The sequence below is a fragment of the Ovis aries genome, chromosome 21 (genome assembly GCF_016772045.2).
Source record: "Ovis aries strain OAR_USU_Benz2616 breed Rambouillet chromosome 21, ARS-UI_Ramb_v3.0, whole genome shotgun sequence".
NCBI lineage: Eukaryota > Metazoa > Chordata > Mammalia > Artiodactyla > Bovidae > Ovis > Ovis aries.
Genome location: NC_056074.1, coordinates 547163 through 566844, shown reverse-complemented (window position 1 = coordinate 566844; position 19682 = coordinate 547163). Strand labels below are relative to the sequence as shown.

Sequence of the window (19682 nt, the reverse complement as noted above, 5' to 3'; positions counted from 1 at the left end):
TAAACTATACTACAAAGCTACAGTAATCAAAAACAAGTGTAGTACTGGCACAAAAATAGACACAAGGATTAAGAGAACAGCATCAAGAGCTCAGAAATAAAACCATGCAACTATGGTCAATGAAGAAAAGGCAGTCTCTTAAGTAAATGGTGCTGGAAAAACTGGACAGATACATGTGAAATTAGAACATTTTCTCACACCATACACAAAAATAAGCTCAAAATGTATTAAAGACCTAAAGGTAAGACCTGAAACTATGAAACTCCTAAAAGAAAACATAGGCAGAACACTCTGACATAAATTGTAGCAACATTTTTTTAAATCTAAGGTAAAGTAAACAAAAATAAACAAATAGGATCTAATCAAACTTAAAAACTTTTGCACAGCAAAGAAAACCATTGACAAAGTAAAAGGACAACCTACTGAATGGGAGAAAATATTTGCAAATGATATAACCAATAAGGGGTTAATATTCAAAATGTATAAACAGTTCATACAACTCACTCTAAAAAGAAAACCCAAAGAATCCAATTAAAAAGTATACAGAAGACTTGAATAGACATTTTTCCAAAGAAGACAGGCAGATGGCTAACAAGCCCATGAAAATCAGATGCTCAACATGGCTAATCAGGGAAATGCAAATCAGAACCAAAATGAGCTACCACCTCACACCTGTTAAATGGCCCTCATCAAAAATTACAAATAAATATTGGTGAGATGTGGAGCAAAGGGGACCCTTGTACAGTGTTGGTGGGAATGTCAACTGGTGGAGCCTTTATCTAAAACAGCATGGTGGTTCCTCAAAAAACTAAAAATAGAATCACTATATGAACCAGCAATCCTACTCCTGGGTATACATCCAAAAAAACAATAACACTAATTTGAAAAGATATGTGTACACCAATGTTCACTGAAGCATTATTTGCAATAGTCAAGATATGGAAGCAACCTAAGCGTCCATCAACAGATGAATGGATAAAGAAGATGTAGTATAAATGCACAGTTTATACTGAAAAATACTTAGCCCTGAAAAAGAATGAAAATTTGCCATTTGGGACAACATGGATGAACTTGGAAAGCATTATGCTTAGTGAAATAAGTAAGACAAAGAAAGACAAGTACTGTATGTTATCACTTATATACGGACTCTAAAACATTACACCAACTAGCAAGTATAACAAAACAGAAATAGACTCACAGATACAGAGAATAAACTAGAGGTTATTGTGGGAAGAAGAAAGTGGGGAGAGGCAAGATGGGGTAGGGGAGTATGAGATACAACTACTATTATGAAATAAATAAGCTACAAGAATATATTATATGGCACAGGGAATACATCCAATATTTTAAACTATAATTGGAATATAATCTCTAAAAGTTTTGAATCATAATACCTAAAACTAATCAGGTATACCTCAATTTAAAAGATAGTCTGTGATCAGAATGTTTTAGAGCAGAATCTTATTAAACCAGCAGTACATTTATTCATTAAAAAAAGAAAGAAAGAAAAAGATGAGGCATGATATGTGTCCAAGTTTCTGCCGAGTAGAAGATCAGAGCTGGAACTGGAGCCCAGCCCTCCCTTCACCACTCCACAGCTCTCTCATTTCCCAGCATAGCACATCACTCAGTGCTGGTACAGACTTGGGAGGCAGATGTGACAAGAAGCAGGAGTCTAGGCCTGGGCTTTCTGAGACAGGAGCTGCACATCACAGTATCTACTGAGCATTTGAAATTAGCCAGTCTGAAATGAGATGTGCTCTAAATGTTAAATGCACACCAGATTTGGGAGACTTTGAAGATTCTGTTTGATGTATTAAGATATGTTAAACAAAATGTTAAATAGATCATTAATAATTTTTGTATTGATTATACATTGAAATAATATTTTAGACATATTAGGTAAAACAAAATATATTGTTAAAATTAATCGTGCCTGTTTCTTTTTTTATTTTTTCTTTCTTTTTTAAGGTAACCACTGGAAAATTTAGAATGACATATGTGGCTTGTGTGTGTGTGGCTCGCATTATACTTTTTTTGGATACCACTGGTTTAGACCATCACTCCTCCACCCTCTCCAGAAAATTCCTATACCTTTGAGTTTGGTCCACCCTCGTCGATGTGAGCGCTTTGTTCCCCTCAGACTTTCCTTTTCATTCTTCCAACAGGCAGAAATCTGCCGTGAGGTCCGGCATCAGCCCCCATGCCTCCAGCACCCTCATCTACAAGAACCTCCTCCCTCTCCTTGGCCAAGATTCTTCAAACTCTAGCGGCCTCTCTCATTTCATCATCTGTGCCTGAATGCCTTCACCCTGGTTCAACTGTTCTTCACTTCCTCTCTGCCCAGACCTGAGGCCTGAGCAGTTAACATGGCGGCACAAAGCCCACAGCAGACAGTCTCCAGAGCCACGGAGCACAGCGTACCCTTGAGATGGTCCTCCAGACTGTCTTACTCTACTTCTCATGTAAATTCCCTCCTTCTTTCTCTATGATTATTATGAGCAATTTTCCCCAATCTCTCCAGACCTCCAAATTCCTCCTCATTCCCAGCAGATAACCTTGTCCATCTGGAACACTGCAGAGCACCCTTTCCTGCTTGAAACGCTCAGTGGCTTCTGGGCCACTGTATTCACCCGGGTCTCTTCTCAGTTCCATCTCTGACTGCAGAGTGGAAATGCTGCCCTTCTCTCCAGATGCCCAGAAGGCACACCTGTCTGTGGGGGCAGAGGGCGGCAGATGCTGGCTGGGGAAGCCCCAGAATCTGAAGACCCCAGTCTTGTTTTGGCTGCGCCATGCCCTATCTGGGCGACTGTGCAAATCTCCTCCCTCTCTGAGTCATCCTTTCCTCATTTGTAACTAAGGATCATCACGGCTTGGCTTCAGTGCTTCAGTCTTTTAAAAAGCCCATACACATGTGAATGAGAGCACTTGAGCACCAGGAACAATCCCAAGGGCGCAGAGGAGCTCCCTTTGGTGATTTTTCATCCAGACTTAATCCAGTCTCCTCTCATTCAACAAGCATTTGGGAAGGAAGTGAAAGGGTCTAACCCTGATGGAGCACCAACCCAGAGTCACACACGCCACATGAAAGTCCACCATTCGCTACTTGGCTAACCAACTACTCTGCATCCAAACAGCACCACCCAACCTCTTCTCAGAGCCCCGCAGAGAAGGCCCTGCAAACCCACTTCCCCAGTCACAGGAGGCTGGACCAAGGTGAACCACCTGATCTAATCTAGTTATTATCAATCTGTGAATATCAGACCATTTGGGGAAGTTTTTAAAAAGCCTACCTTGGACTTGTGAGTTCAGAATTTTTAGGGGTGAGACCAAAGCCTCTGTGCTTTTTAAAAGTCCCTATGTGATCCCAGTGTGCAGCCAAAACTGAAAACCACTGAGCGAATCCACACTAAAGGTTTAGCAGCTGAAGTGCAGACCCAATTGGGCATTAACAATGCCTAAACCAAAAGAATGAAGGGCCATTGTGTGAAAAGGAATGCTTGAGACCCCGTGACAGCCTTTCAGCAAGATTTCTGGGGGAAATGGACTCTTTCTGGCATCAGTCAAATTTGATTGTATCCAGTCCTATTTCTAGACATGCTTGGGGTTAGGCAGGAGGAACAGGTGAGCTAAGCAACTTCCTTTGCCTCCTTCACCCCCTGCAACTCTGTAAAGCAAAGGTTCTCTATGTTTGTATGCGGGCTAAGTCTCTTCCAACTCTTTGACTCTTTGAGACTCTATGTTCTGTAGCCTGCTAGACTCCTCTGCCCATGGGATTCTCCAGGCAAGAGTACTGGAATGGGCTGCCATTTCCTCCTTCAGGGGATCTTCCCGACTCAGGGATCAAACCTGCATCCCCTGCAGCTCCTGCATTGGCAGGAGCATTCTTTACCACTGAGCCACCTGGGAAGTCTGAATGAAGTTTAAGGGAGGCAATACATATAAGGAGCTTATCATAGTTTCTAACATTTGGTGACCATTCAATAATATTAAAGTGAATATTATTTTCTTTACAGATAATTTCTCTTTTATTAAAGAGAATTCTTTGAAGATGCTTATTGAGGTGGTGAGCTCCCCATCGTCAGGGGTATGTAAGCAGAAGCTGGCATTGTACCAGGGACTGAGGCAGTAAAGCTGAGGCTGGGAGCTGGAGTGTTGAGTGAAGGAGGCTCATTCTTTCAGCTCAAATTGCATAACAGGTGTAGAACTTGAATCAGCATTTGTAATTCTGTGATTCACTTGCAGACGTGTGGCAAGAATTGGGTGACCTGAATTTCCTCCCTGTGGAATTCCTTCTGGAATCTTTTTAACTTAAGCAAGAGCCATCCTTGCTGGAAAGCTGAACACTTTTCGGGACAGCCACAGGCTACAGTCACATCACTGCTGTGTTTCTACTTGGAGGTTAAGAAAGCAAGGTATAGTGGAGGTGGCTAAGGGCAGGAGGCCTGCCCCTGCCCAGTCTTAGAGAGTGAGGTGCCCCTGGGTTTACCCTCTGCAGAGCTGGGCTGCAGGACTTACAGTGGGCCTGGGAAACTGGGAGGGAGGCGCCTCCTCAGACACTTCTGTGGAAACACGTGTGCAACAGGAGCGTGAAGGTGGAGATGAGGCTCTGACCTCCAACATTTCTTCTGGGAGGACTTCCCAGGATGCCTGAAGGCACTTGGGAGACGGGTGCAGAGTGAGCAAAAGACAGCTCACACGCATGAGTGACTAGGTACCGCAGTGAGAGTACACAGCTTCTCCTTCAGTGAGACTGAGGGCCAACCCCTCTCCAGCCCACAGGTCCTTAAACATCACTTCTTCCAGGGAGCCTTGTGCAGTCTCAGCACCAGGGGCTCCAGCTCCAGGTTCCCAGAGCTGCGTGTTCCTCTCTTAACCCAGTCCGTTGTAATTTCTCTTTTTTTGGCCGCGTCACACGGCCATCCTTCCCCGTTTACGGATCGATCCCCCCCCCGGCAGTGGAAGTGCAGTCTCGATCCCTGGGCCACCAGGGAAATCCCCCGCTGTAATTCCTCTTGATTAATGGTCCATCCTCCTAGATCAACTGTCAGCCATGAACCCAGGGGGCTAGTCTACCTTCTTTTCTATGGGATCCCCAAGGCCTGTACAGTACCTGGCACTGTAGGCTTCCCATAAACACATGATGAAAGAATGAAGGTCTTTAGGCAAGCCCCTCGATCTCTCTGAGCCTTAGTTTCCCCATCTACAAAATGGGGACTAATAGTCCCCATTGGCAGGATTACTATGAAGAGGGCTTCCCAGGTAGCATTAGTGGTAAAGAACCTGCCTGCCAATGCAGAAGACATAAGAGACACAGGTTCAATCCCTGGGTTGGGAAGATCCCCTGGAGGAGGGCACGGCAACCCACTCCAGTATTCTTGCCTGGAGAATCCCCATGGGCAGAGGAGACTCTTGGGCTATACAGTCAATGGGGTCGCAAAGAGTAGGACATGACTGAATGACTTGGCATGCATGCAAGCATGCATGGAAGGCAGCAGTTAATGTGCTTGGCACAAAGCATGTGATTGACAAACAGTCACAGGTATTGTCTCATTGTCAAAAAACAATTGTAAACCCTTGGGAGGTACTGGCTTTTCTTCTGTTCGTTGGCTGGAGGCTATTGTTAGTAATCTCTCTAAACCCACCTGGCTGTGTCTCCTCTGAAAGACCCAAGAAACCTGGCCTCACCCTCCTTTTCCTGCCCCATCGCCCAAGACTAGTCACCTCTCCCTACTTGCTGTTGCACAGACTGTGGCCCACTCCCCGCTGCGGCCTCTCCTCTGTAACTCGGCTCACATCACCCTCCCCGTTGTCAGGTTTCTGCTCACTGGAAGGGTCCATCTTGAATGTCCCCTCCTCTGCCAGGCCCAAACAGCCTGCACGGTGCAGCTCCCAGCGGGCTTTCCATTCAGGCTCAGAGAGGGAGTGCCCATTCCCCCACTGGAAGGAGCAGGCGAGCACACAGTCCGGTCCGGATTGCCGGCACCCCGGCAGGGTACGACGTGATGGACGGTTCACGCAGACTGAGGTGCTCGAGCTGAGCTGACAGTCTACCTGCATAAAGGAACCAGTTCTTGTTGAAGGACCCCTGGCCGCCCATCCCAGAGAACGTGGAGGGCTTGCTTGATGGTGAGAGGAGAGAGAGGGTCTGGTGCCCCGTTTCTGGGCACTGGCTTTCAAAAGGAATGTGCCCCAGCCCCACAGTGAGTCTGGGCTAGGAACCCTGCCACAGGGCCAACAGCACGCCGCGGGGAGCCCCACGGGGTCCCCGGCAGGGTCCCCTGTGGAGGACTCACATCTCCCTCCCGACCCCCGGTGCTGCTGTAAGCCTATCAGAGGAACTACTCTTGGCACCTAAGATCCAAGACTTTCCCAATTCCATTTCTCTAGACAATCTATCAGATTGAATATGAAGAAACTGACCAAGGCTGAAAAACCTCATTTGACTAAGGCACTGCCACTGGCTATTGGCCTCAAGGGCGAGAAGACGGTGTTGCCATGTCTGTGCTCATTATTCCTGTTGCTCAGAACCTGTTCCTCCCTGCTCACCTGGCTTCCTCCTACTATGACTTCGAGGCTGCTGCTTCAAGAAGCCTCCTTCCAGCTCTCAGCTGAATGCATCTCTCATACTCCCCGAGCGTCTGACCACTGAACGTCCAGGTTTCATGTGATCCCAGCTGCAGGGACCGTGCCGGGTGTCCCTGGCCCCTGGCACAGTGCCCCTTCCTCACTAGGTGCTCAGGAACCATTTACTAAACCAAACCAAACTTCAAAGAGAAACATTCTTGTCTCCTGACCTAAGCCTGGTGGCAGAATGTCCGCGGGGCTGTCAGGATTAAACTACCAGTAAGGGAGAAGCGAGACTCTCCTGCACACAGTGGTAGATGTTCTGAGAATGGAAGACGGGAGAGAGGCACACACTTCCTGCCAGGCTGTTTCCTTGAGACAAGAAGGAGCAGGGTAGGCGTCTGTAGGTCTTACCAGCCTTCCAAGAGGTTCTTAGATGCAGCCCCGATTGAGAACCACGAACCCAGCCCACCCTCCTGGCCCCGTGCGCTCAGAGAAGGAAGGTGACCTAATACACAGGGCTTGCCGCCAGCACTGGGACCAGACCTCAGGCCCTGCCCTTCCCAGCAGGGGACTTACGGGATGCCCCAGAGCCATGGGGTTCCTCTGGGGGTACAGATGGTATCAGCCTGAGCTGCCCCCAGGGATGTGCCTCCGCAGGGGCAGGCCATTGAGCTTCCTGGACCACGGTGAGCAGCTGGAATATTCTGTGCTCACTTGACGGTCTGGCATGTCCCTTTAGGGCTGACTGGTGCCTTCCCAGCCTGGCAAACCAGTTATAGAAGAAAATCATTGCCCAACATTGTACTTGCCAACTGTGCCTCTCTCCTATTCCCATTTCTGCCGGATAGATACTTTCTTAACCCAAGCCTGTGTCCTAGGAAAAACCCAGGTGCAGGCAGACGAGGGTCCTGAGAGCACAGGCTAAGGGGGTGCAGGGTCAGCGGGTCTCAGATGGGGGACCAGTTAAATCCCCAGTAAGTGCTTGCTGAGGCAACACCCTTACTGCTTCTGTCACTTAGCATGCCCAGACTGTGTCAGGTGCCATGAGGATCTGTCCTCCTAGCTTCTGAGCACCTGCTGTATGCCTGGAGCTCTCTTCTCCACCCTGTCCTGCTGTATGCACTTGCTCATCCTACAAGACCCAACCTCAGCTTCTCCATCCCACCCTCCACGGAGGAGGATGCTTCCTGCCGACTGTGACTGACAGAAGCAACATGCGTTCTCTCGGGAAGAACTCAACTTCAGTCCAGGCCACAGAGATTATAGCAAAGCTACTGATTTATAATATGCACTGTGAGTTTAGATACATCAGAGTACTAAAAGGAAAGAAAGCCTGAGAGCAGATAGAAGAAATAAGTGGCCTGAAGCCCCGGGGACGATGGAGAGAGGGTCTCCTGACTGTAGCCCTTTCCCAGCCCAGCACAGCGTAGCCTCAGGACCCTCTTGGAAACCAGGGATGAAGCCATTCGGGTGACTTTCTGGTGATGCTGCCCCTCCCTCAATAACTTCAGTGTAAGCCCCAGGCATTTCTGAGCACCACCCCCAGGGGAAGCGTGAGGAGAGGGCACCCGTCAGCCTGGCTCGCCTTCCACACGGTGTCACATCAGCAGCGCCACATTCACCCCGTATCAGGGCTCTGCTCTCCCCATGGGAAGGGCTGCCAGGCACAAGATGCCATGTCCCTCAGGACGGGCTAGCTAAGAAGAATGGATAGGACATACGAATAGTATTAATAGTTGAGAGGCATGAGCAAGATCTCGGCTATCAATGTGGACAGAGCTAAAAAAAAGATTGCTATAAAAAGTAAGTTGCTGAGTAACAAGCACAGTATGATTCCATTTTTTACTGCATTTTTTAAAAGCATACCCAAGCACCATTCTTGTGGGTGGGTATGTTTATTGATTCATGTTGATGTATGGCAAAACCAATACAATATTGTAAAGTAAAAAAATAATAAAAATAAATAAAAAGGGGACATAAACAAACAAACAAACAAAGACCACTGTCTGTAAATCAGAGAGAGCCCACACCTCATTCGTTGGTTTCGCCTGGGCCAGTGGAGTGCACCTTACGTGCTCAGTAACAATACTCGCGTGCCAACACGGACGGCCAAGCAGGTGCCAGTGGGGCCATATCCTGTGGTGATGGATCCTGGGGTCTCCCCAGGGATTCTCCCTAGGCTGGCTCTCCCTTCCCGCCCACCCCACGCCACCTCCAGCTAAGCCAAAACCTTGGCTCCACGCAGCTGTGGTCGCCCCGGCCCCCCCACTGGTCCCCAGGCTGAGCCCCGGCCCCGGCTGCTCCTCCGTTCTCCTGGGCTCTGGCCAGGAGCGACTCAGCAGGGCCAGCTCCTCCACTCCGGCTCCACCCTGGGAAAGCGGGGATGTGAAATAGTTATGTGTATGTTCATGTGTGCATGTGTGTGAGTGGGTGTGGGTGTGGGTGTGTGCTAGGGGAGCAGGCTGCTTTTTAGAAGCTGGGGTTGAAATGCAGGCAGCAAGCTGGCTTGGCTCAGGCCACCAACTAAATTGTTCTACTTAACAACAGGTCCTACTATATAGGTTTATATCCTAGGGTAAACCACAATGGAAAAGAATATTAAAAAAAGAATGTATATATGTGTATAACTGATTATCACTTTGCTGTATGGCAGAAATTAACACAACATTGTAAATCAACTGTACTTCAATTAAAAACAACCAACCAACAACGAAAAAACCCAAGGAGTTCCTACTCGAGTCTTGGATCATCTGCGTCCAGATGAGCAGGGCATTGATCCTCAGAGGCCTGATGGCTAACTTCTGGTGCTGAGAGCTGAGACCGGAGATGAACAAGGTCCTGGAAAAGCACTCCACCTGGCCAGGTGCAGGAGACCTGCCAGCTTTCAGGGCTTTTAAGGCCCTGTCTTAGTCAGCTTGAGCTGCTATAACAAAATATCATGAACCAGGGCCCCAAACAACAGATACTTACTCCTCACAGTTGTGGAGGCTGGAAAGTCCAAGGTCAAGGTGCCAACAGACTCAGTTCTTGCTGAGGGCCCTCTTCCTGGCTTGTAGACGGGCACCTTCCTGCTGAACCATCATATGCAGCGAGGGGGATCAGTGGTCTCTCTCCTTAGAGAGACACCACCCCCTCACAGAAGTCCTGCCCTCGTGACTTCAACTCTAAACTTAATTGCCCCCTCAAGGCCCCGCCTCCACATATCATTATATTGGGAGTTAGGGCTTCAACATAATGGCTTTCTGGAGGGGACAGAAACATTTAGTCCATAACATTCTGTCCCTGGTCCCCCAAAATTCATGCAATGAGTTCCTGCATGAATAATAATTTTAAAAAAAGACAGTAGAGCAGAATGCCCTCTCCAAAGTAGGTGGGCCTCACCCAATCTGCTGAATGCCTGAATAAACAGTTGAGTAAGAAAGAAAAAAAAATTAATTCCATCTCAACAGTTCCAAAAGTTAACTCATTTCTCCTTCAGCTCTAAAGTCTCATCTATGATAAATCAGACTGGGTAAGACTTGAGGTATGATTCTTCTTGAAAGAAAATTATTCTCCAGCTGAAAACCTGTGAAACCAGCTAAGTTATGTGCTTGCAAAATGCAGTGGAACAAGCATAGGATATACACTCTCATTCCAAAGAAGGAGCGATCAGAAGGAAGAAAGAAGGGACAGGTCCCAGGTGAGTCCAAAACCTAGCAAGGTAAATCCATTAGCCCTTAAGGCTCACTCATAATCCTCTGCGGTGCCAGGCTCTGCCTTCAGGACCCACTGACGCAGGGGTCAGCTCACCCCTGCAGCTCCGCTGGACATCCCCAGACTCCCCGGGGGGCTCAGCAAAGCCTCCGCTTTGCCTGTTGAAACCAATACCCCGCCCCGCTCCCCTCACATCTGAAACCAAGGAGATAACTCTGATGCTGGCTGAATTGCCTTCATTCTTTTCTTATCCTGAAAAATAGCATACACAGCTAGACAGCGATACATCCATCAAGTCCGATGGCCTCCCCTCATTTCCCTCTGTCTTCACCCCTGCAGTTACACTGGAGTTGTTCCTTCTGGGGGGCTGATTAGGCCCATGGTTCACACCCAGGCTAATCTTATCAAACAGTGGTTGGTCACAATCTCTGTGCTCTCTTCTGAACATGCTCTTTTTTTTATAATATAGACAGGTTGACAATTTTCCACATCTTTAAGTTCCTGTTCCTTTTTGCTTAAGAATTCCTTCTTCAAGTTATTTTTCTCTTCTTGCATTTTACTCTAAGCAGACAGGAGGAACCAAGCTGATCCTTCAACACTTCGCTTAAGAATCTCCTCAGTTAATTATCTAATTTCATCATTTCCAAGCTCCACCTTCAACGGGAGCTCTGGAACATGAACACAGCTCAGCCAAGTTCTTTGCCACTTTCTAACAAAGATCACCTTTTCCTTATTGTCCAACAATTTGTTCCTCATCTCCATCCGAAACCTCACCAGAACGGCCCTCAGAGTCTGTATTTCCAGCATGTACTTCAAAACATGTCCAGCTTCTACCCATTACTCAGTTCCAAAGCTGCTTCTACATTTTGGGGGTATTTACGACATCAGCACTTTTTACTTCCGTCTTAGTCAGCTTAGACTGCTGTAACAAAATACTATTGACTTAAGGAGCATAGCTCTGGAGGCTGAGACAGCCAAGATCAAGGTCCTGGCAGATTTGGAGGACTCTTCTCCTTCCCTGCAGACAGCTGCCATCTCGCTGTGTCCTCCTGAGGCAGCAAGACAGGAGGGGCTCTCCGGTGTCTCTTTCTCCCTGTCAGGGGATCGCAACATCATGACCTCCTCTAAACCTAATGCCTCCCAAAGGCTCCACATCCAGATACCATCGCTTTGTGGGTTAGGGTTTCAACATGGGAATTTTGGGGACACAAGCATTTGGTCCATAACAGTCTCATTCACAGAGAAAAGGCTTCACATGCAGGGTGTGTGTGTGTGTGTGTGTGTGTGTGTGTGTGTATGTGTGTGTGAGCTTGTGGCACGTGCTTTCACGCAGGCTTCAGTGTCAGTGATGCGTATCTGGCTTTCTGGGTGGAGGCTTTGGGCAGAGGCTGCAGAAGAAGAGAGTGGAGGGAGCTGGTGAGAGGGTGGAGCCCCCCTCCCCACATCATGGGGGCTAGCCTGGAAACATAGCCCCCCTCAGGCAGGGACACAGGGCAGACGCTGGCTGGCACTGGGCAAGTGCTAGGGACCTGCCTTCCTGCAGTTTACAGCTCTGCAGAAGTCGCTCCTCAATGGAGAACTGCAAAACGGTGACCTTTCCTCCCGGTTTTGCATGTATTTCCTCTTCATCTAGGATGTCCTGTGTCCCATTGTCCCATTCCTGGGCGGCTCTGTCTACCTGTCACTGGGTAGGCACAGCTGCCTTTGGGAATCTTGGTCTAATTCCCCACCTCTGGGTTCTGAGCCTCTAGAGCTTCCAGAACTTTGGCACTCCCTCCTCTCAGGACTGGCCACTCCCAGCCAGCACTCTTGTTTGCTTGTCTGACGGCAACACTGAACCACAGAATCCCCAGTACCACTGCTGCCTGCTTCCTGGAAGCAGAGGGGGCCGTGAATGAGTGAGTGAATAAACGAAATCCGCACTGTGGTGAACGGCTGACCCCTGAACGTCAGGGACAGCTGTACAGATGTTACGTGAGAATGTCTGGTTGGAAACACGTTGGAGGGGTGCAAAATGATAGGAAAGGTCACTGCGACGCAAGACGCACCCACTCATCTCATGGACTAACCTACTTCCTGCTCCACAGACAGCCTGAGACGCACGGTCTCTACCAGTCTTTGTGGGTTCCTGAGATTCGCAGCCTTCGAAGCTGGGCTGTAGCTGGAGAGGTGTAAAGGTCAACCGTGCCACATTAACCCGGGTTTAAATACTAACTCTATGACTGCCTGGTGGCGACAGCTGTGCCTCAGTTTCCTCACTTGTGAAATCGGCATGAGAGCGGCACTTTTTGATTCCCTTTGCTGTCCAGCAGAAACTAGCAGAACACTGTAAAGCAGCTACACTCCAAAGAGAATTAAGGGAAAATCAGAAGAGCGGCACTTTGTACATAGAGTTCCTCTGAGGATTCAATGACAGACGTGCCGTCAAGCCCTGGGGACAGTGAGCGCAAAGGTGCTTAGTAAGCAGCGGCTCTTCTAGAGGTCCTCCCCCGCCCGCGGCCCTGCGCTGGTCATTCTGGAAACCTCGGATGACTAATCTGTAAAATGGAATGACTAATCAAAAGGGGAATGACTAAATGAGAAGGTGCAGCTGCGCTCTGATCTGTGGTCTGGGTCACTGGGATCCAGCCATCTGAGCCCTGCGCCCGGGGCAGACCGGTGAGGGCCATCTCCAGCCCAAGGAGTTCAGACCCCGACCCCGGCCCCGACCCCCTTTCCTCTTTGAGAGGGTCTGCTGGGAGTTCCTCTAAGAGGTGGGGGGGCCTAAAGCACCAGGGATCAGGCTGGAGACACGAGAAGGCGCGGAGGGAGAGGGGGTCCCCACAGCAGGGGCGGGGCGCGGTGCGCCGGGATCAAGGATGCCAGGGCCGCAGCCGGGTTATTCCAAGAAAAAGGAATACAGAAAGCAGAGGCGGAGGGGCCACTGGCAGCCGGCTCTTCCCCGGCGGCTTCCGGCTCCGATCGCACTCGGGGCCGCGCCCCGCCCCAGGCCGCGCCCCGCCCCGCTGGCCGGTGGCCGCGACCCCTACCCAGGATGGGCCGCCCCGCGCCCGGCCCCGCCCGGCCCGCGCTTACTCTGCAGACAGCGGGCGGCGGCCACGCAGAGGGCGAGGACTCCCAGCGAGAGGCCGCGGCTCCGCGTCCTTCCGCCCGGCGGCGGCCTCATGAGCGCGCCCGCCGCGCCGGCCGCCCGGCACCGGCGTCCCGGGCGCGAAGGCGCGGCCCGCGCGCGCCCCGCCTCCTCGGCTGCGTCCTGCCGGCCCCGGGGGCAGATGCCGAGCACTGCCGGTGCTCCGGTTGAACCAGTTCCCAGGGAGCGGGCAAGGAAGAGGAGCGAGGAGGGAGGGAGGAGAGGAATGCACACACTCGGGGGTAAATCATAGCAAATCATGTAGTCTCCTTCCGTTCACACCCACTTTACTGGTGTTGATTCAGGATTCAGTTGGGCGGCAAGGGAGGGAGACTATCAGCTGTTGCCTGAGGACCGAGAGGGACCATCTAATGGCTCCATTGAAACGAGAAGGCTTTCAGAAAAGTGAAATGACAGTCTGGAATGAAAGGGATGAGAAGAGGATGAGGGAGCCTCAGGCTACTCTGGGTTGAGCCGTTGGGCAGTGGTGATAGTTGTCCACCAGGTACCATCCATGCATCTCAACACCATCCATCCATCCACCCATCATCCATCCATCCACCCATCCTCAGTCCATCCACCCATCTATCCATCTCCCATCCACTATTTATCCAGCCACCATACATACCTCCATTCATCCATGCATCCGAGATGTGTTCAGAGAGCCCATTTATTTGCACAGGGCTTAACACATGGTAAATACTCATAAAACACTGATGGAATGAAGCTGGGCACTGTGCTAAAGGCTGGGAGTACAACCATGAACAAGATAGAAGTCCTTAGAAATCCTAGCAAGAGGTAGGGGCTAGAAAAACAAACCATTGCTGTACAGAGCATGTGTATCTTTGATGAGGGAGGCCCAGGAAGCTACACAGACTCAGATTCTAATGTGCAGCCAGAGTGGAAAACCACCGCTTTAGGTTAGTTAGAAGCTTCTTGTGCCATATTTAAAGACACTCTGATCTGAATCTATCAGATCCTTTATTAGAGTAGGATTTCATAGAGGGGAGGAGCATGATAGCATGAGTTCATTTAAGCCATGATTATATCTGCTGATAGACTCTACACATGGGCATCACCAAATGGTCAACACCGAAATCAGATTGATTATATTCTTTGCAGCCAAAGATGGAGAAGCTCTATACAGTCAACAAAAACAAGACCAGGAGCTGACTGTGGCTCGATTATGAACTCCTTATTACCAAATTCAGACTGAAATTGAAGAAAGTAGGGAAAACCACTAGACCATTCAGGTATGACCTAAATCAAATCCCTTATGATTATACAGTGGAAGTGAGAAATAGATTTAAGGGCCTAGATCTGATAGACAGAGTGCCTGATGAACTATGGAATGAGGTTCGTGACACTGTACAGGAGACAGGGATCAAGACCATCCCCATGGAAAAGAAATGCAAAAAAGCAAAATGGCTGTCTGGGGAGGCCTTACAAATAGCTGTGAAAAGAAGAGAGGTGAAAAGCAAAGAAGAAAAGGAAAGATATAAGCATCTGAAAGCAGAGTTCCAAAGAACAGCAAGAAGAGATAAGAAAGCCTTCTTCAGCGATCAATGCAAAGAAATAGAGGAAAAGAACAGAATGGGAAAGACTAGAGATCTCTTCAAGAAAAATTAGAGATACCAAGGGAACATTTCATGCAAAGATGGGCTCAATCAAGGACAGAAATGGTATGGACCTAACAGAAGCAGAAGATACTAAGAAGAGGTGGCAAGAACACACAGAAGAACTGTACAAAAAAGATCTTCATGACCTGGATAATCACGATGGTGTGATCACACATCTAGAGCCCGACATCCTGGAATGTGAAGTCAAGTGGGCCTTAGGAAGCATCACTATGAACAAAGCTAGTGGAGGTGATGGAATTCCAGTAGAGCTATTTCAAATCCTGAAAGATGATGCTGTGAAAGTGCTGTACTCAGTATGCCAGCAAATTTGGAAAACTCAGCAGTGGCCACAGGACTGGAAAAGGTCAGTTTTCATTCCAATCCCAAAGAAAGGCAATGCCAAAGAATGCTCAAACTACTGCACAATTGCACTCATCTCACATGCTAGTAAAGTAATGCTCACAATTCTCCAAGCCAGGCTTCAGCAATACGTGAACCATGAAATTCCTGATGTTCAAGCTGGTTTTAGAAAAGGCAGAGGAACCAGAGATCAAGTTGCCAACATCTGCTGGATCATGGAAAAAGCAAGATAATTCCAGAAAAACATCTATTTCTGCTTTATTGACTATGCCAAAGCCTTAGACTGTGTGAATCACAATAAACTGTGGAAAATTCAGAGAGAGATGAGAATACCAGACTACCTGACCTGCCTCTTGAGAAATCTGTATGCAGGTCAGGAAGCAACAATTAGAACTGGACATGGAACAACAGACTGGTTCCAAATAGGAAAAGGAGTATGTCAAGGCTGTATATTGTCACCCTGCTTATTTAATTTATATGCAGAGTATTGGAGAAGGAAATGGCAACCCACTCCAGTATTGTTGCCTGGAGAATCCCATGGACGGAGGAGCCTGGTGGGCTACAGTCCACGGGGTCGCAAAGAGTCGGACATGACTGAGCGACTTCACTTATGCAGAGTACATCATGAGAAACGCTGGACTGGAAGAAACACAAGCTGGAATCAAGATTGCCAGGAGAAATATCAATAACCTCAGATATGCAGATGACACCACCCTTATGTCAGGAAGTGAAGAGGAACTAAAAAGCCTCTTGATGAAAGTGAAAGAGGAGAGTGAAAAAGTTGGCTTAAAGCTCAACATTCAGAAAACGAAGATCATGGCATCCAGTGCCATCACTTCATGGGAAATAGATGGGAAACAGTGGAAACAGTGTCAGACTTAATTTTTCTGGGCTCCAAAATCACTTCAGATGGTGACTGCAGCCATGAAATTAAAAGACGCTTACTTCTTGGAAGAAAAGTTATGACCAACCTAGATAGCATATTCAAAAGCAGAGACATTACTTTGCCGACTAAGGTTCGTCTAGTCAAGGCTATGGTTTTTCCAGTAGTCATGTATGAATGTGAGAGTTGGACTGTGAAGAAAGCTGAGCGCCAAAGAATTGATGCTTTTGAACTGTGGTGTTGGAGAAGACTCTTGAGAGTCCCGTGGACTGCAAGGAGATCCAACCAGTCCATTCTGAAGGAGATCAGCCCTGGGATTTCTTTGGAAGGAATGATGCTAAAGCTGAAACTCCAGTACTTTGGCCACCTCATGTGAAGAGTTGACTCATTGGAATAGATTTCGATGCTGGGAGGGATTTGGGGCAGGAGGAGAAGGGGACAACAGAGGATGAGATGGTTGGATGGCATCACTGACTCGATGGGTGTGAGTCTGAGTGAACTCCGGGAGTTGGTGATGGACACGGAGGCCTGGTGTGCTGCGATTTATGGGGTCGCAAAGAGTTGGACATGACTGAGTGACTGAAATGAACTGATCTCCTATTTCATTTTTTCATTCTCTCTCTCCATCCCTCCTTCCTTCCCTTCCTTTCTTTTTACAATTATTAGTTTGGTGCCTAAAAGGTCCCAGGTATGGCAATAAATCTGGTTGAGGCAGAGAGGAAGAATAGGGAAGAAAACTAGAAAAGCATGTTGGGACTAAGATTTGAGAGGTCTATGTACTGATACTGGAGGATTTTTTGGTGGCTCAGTGGTAAAGAGTCTGCCTGCAATGCAAGAGATGCAGGAGATGTGGGTTTGACCCCTGGGTCAGGAAGATCCCCTGGAGGAGGGCAAGGCAACGCACTCCAATATTCTTGCCTGGAGAATCCTATGAACAGAGAAGCCTAGTGGGCTACAGTTGGTAGCCAAACAGTCAGACATGGCTGAAGAGACTCGGCACACACACATACTACTACTGAGGATGCTTGCTTTTTTCTATAAGGATTATAATTCAAGATACATAATGAGTATGAAATGTAGTCTTCTCCTTTGCAATCTCTGACATATACTTTCTCCCTCAGGTATTTGGTAATTCTTCTCACCAATCAACCACTTGGTTTAAAAAGAAAACTCACCAGAGTTTATTTCCTCAAAACCTTAATAGCCATTCTTCACTTCCAATGGAAGCAAATGACGTGTGTTTATAGTGACCTAGCTTTATGACAGCCATATATCCTCAAACAATTCTCATGTTCAGAGACAGTTCTGATTTTCATTTTATTTTTTAAAATTAATTACTTTATTTATTTTACTTCAGAATATTGTATTGGTTTTGCCATACATTAACTTGAATCCATCATGGGTGTACGTGTGCTCGCCATCCTGAACCCTCCTCCCACGTCCCTCCCCATCCCATCCCTCTGGGTCATCCCAGTGCACCAGCCCCGAGCACGCTGTATCATGCATCAAACCTGGACTGGCGATTCATTTCACATATGATATTTTACATGATTCAATGCCATTCTCCCATCTCATCCCACCTTCGCCCTCTCCCACAGAGTCCCAAAGACTCCAATACATCTGTGTCTCTTTTGCTGTCTCGCATACAGGGTTATTGTTACCTCCTTTCTAAATTCCATATATATGTGTTGGTATACTGTATTGGTGTTTTTCTTTCTGGCTTACTTCACTCTGTATAATAGACACCAGTTTCATTCACTTCATTAGAACTGATTCAAATGTATTCTTTTTAATGGCTGAGTAATATCCCATTGTGTATATGTACCACAGCTTTCTTATCCATTCATCTGCTGATGGACATCTAGGTTGCTTCCACATCCTGGCTATTATAAACAGTGCTGTGATGAACATTGGGGTACATATGTCTCTTTTGATTCTGGTTTCCTCGGTGTGTATGCCCAGCAGTGGGATTGCTGGGTCATATGGCAGTTCTATTTCCAGTATTTTAAGGAATATCCACACTGTTCTCCAGAGCGGCTGTACTAGTTTGCATTCCCACAAACAATGTAAGAGGGTTCTCTTTTCTCCATACCCTCTCCAGGATTTATTGCTTGTAGACTTTTGGATGGCAGACATTCTGACTGGTGTGAAATGGTACCTCACTGGTTTTGATTTGCATTTCTCTGATAATGAGTGATGTTGAGCATCTTTTCATGTGTTTGTTAGCCATCTGTATGTCTTCTTTGGGGAAATATCTGTTTAGTTCTTTGGCCCACTTTTTGATTGGGTCATTTATTTTTCTGGAATTGAGCTCCAGGAGTTGCTTGTATATTTTTGAGATTAATTCTTTGTCCATTGCTTCATTTGCTATTATTTTCTCCCATATTGAAGGCTGTCTTTTCACCTTGCTTATAGTTTCCTTTGTTGTGCAGGAGCTTTTAATTTTAATTAGGTCCCATTTGTTTATTTTTGCTTTTATATCCAATATTCTGAGAGGTGGGTCATAGAGGATCCTGCTGTGGTTTATGTTGGAGTGTTTTGCCTATGTTCTCCTCTAGGAGTTTAATAGTTTTTGGTCTTACATTTAGATCTTTAATCCATTTTGAGTTTATTTTTGTGTATGGTGTTAGAATGTGTTCTAGTTTCATTCTTTTACAAGTGGTTAACCAGTTTTCCCAGCACCACTTGTTAAGAGACTGTCTTTTCTCCATTGTATATTCTTTTCTCCATTGTATATTCTTGCCTCCTTTGTCAAAGATAAGGTGTCCATAAGTGCATGGATTTATCTATGGGCTTTCTGTTTTGGTCTATTGATCTATTTTCTGTCTTTGTGCCAGTACCATATTGTCTTGATGACTGTGGCTTTGTAGTAGAGCCTGAAGTCAGGCAGGTTGATTCCTCCAGTTCCATTCTTCTTTCTCAAAATTGCTTTGGCTTTTTGAGGTTTTTTGTATTTCCATACAAATTGTGAAATTATTCTATTTATCTGAAAAATACCATTGGTAGCTTGATAGGAATTGCATTGAATCTATAGATTGCTTTGGGTAGTGCACTCATTTTTACTATATTGATTCTTTTTATCCATAAACACGGTATACTTCTCCATCTATTAGTGTCCTGTTTGATTTCTTTCACCAGTGTTTTATAGTTTTCTATATAGGTCTTTTGTTTCTTTAGGTAGATATATTCTTAAGTATTTTATTCTTTTTGTTACAATGGTGAATGGAATTGTTTCCTTAATTTCTCTTTCTGTTTTCTGATTGTTAGTGTATAGGAATGCAAGGGATTTCTGTGTGTTGATTTTATATCCTGCAACTTTACTATATTCATTGATTAGCTCTAGTAATTTTCTGGTGGAGTCTTTAGGGTTTTCTATGTAGAGGATCATGTAAACAGTGAGAGTTTTACTTCTTCTTTTCCAATCTGG

General features: G+C 47.1%; 1 protein-coding gene across 5 annotated transcripts in view; it reads right to left on the bottom strand.

Annotated features, from left to right (window-relative positions):
* VSTM5 (V-set and transmembrane domain containing 5) overlaps positions 1-13469 on the bottom strand; it is a 35114-nt gene extending 21645 nt beyond the window's left edge. For all 5 annotated transcript variants that reach the window (XR_009597907.1, XR_009597908.1, XR_009597909.1 and 2 more), the window contains exon 1: positions 13339-13469. Coding sequence is in view for 1 of the 5 variants with exons in the window: in XM_027959608.3 (XP_027815409.1) it covers positions 13339-13429 (91 nt within the window). In the remaining 4 variants the exon portion in view is untranslated. The remainder of the gene's footprint in view (positions 1-13338) is intronic.
* Positions 13470-19682: the final 6213 nt, after the last annotated feature.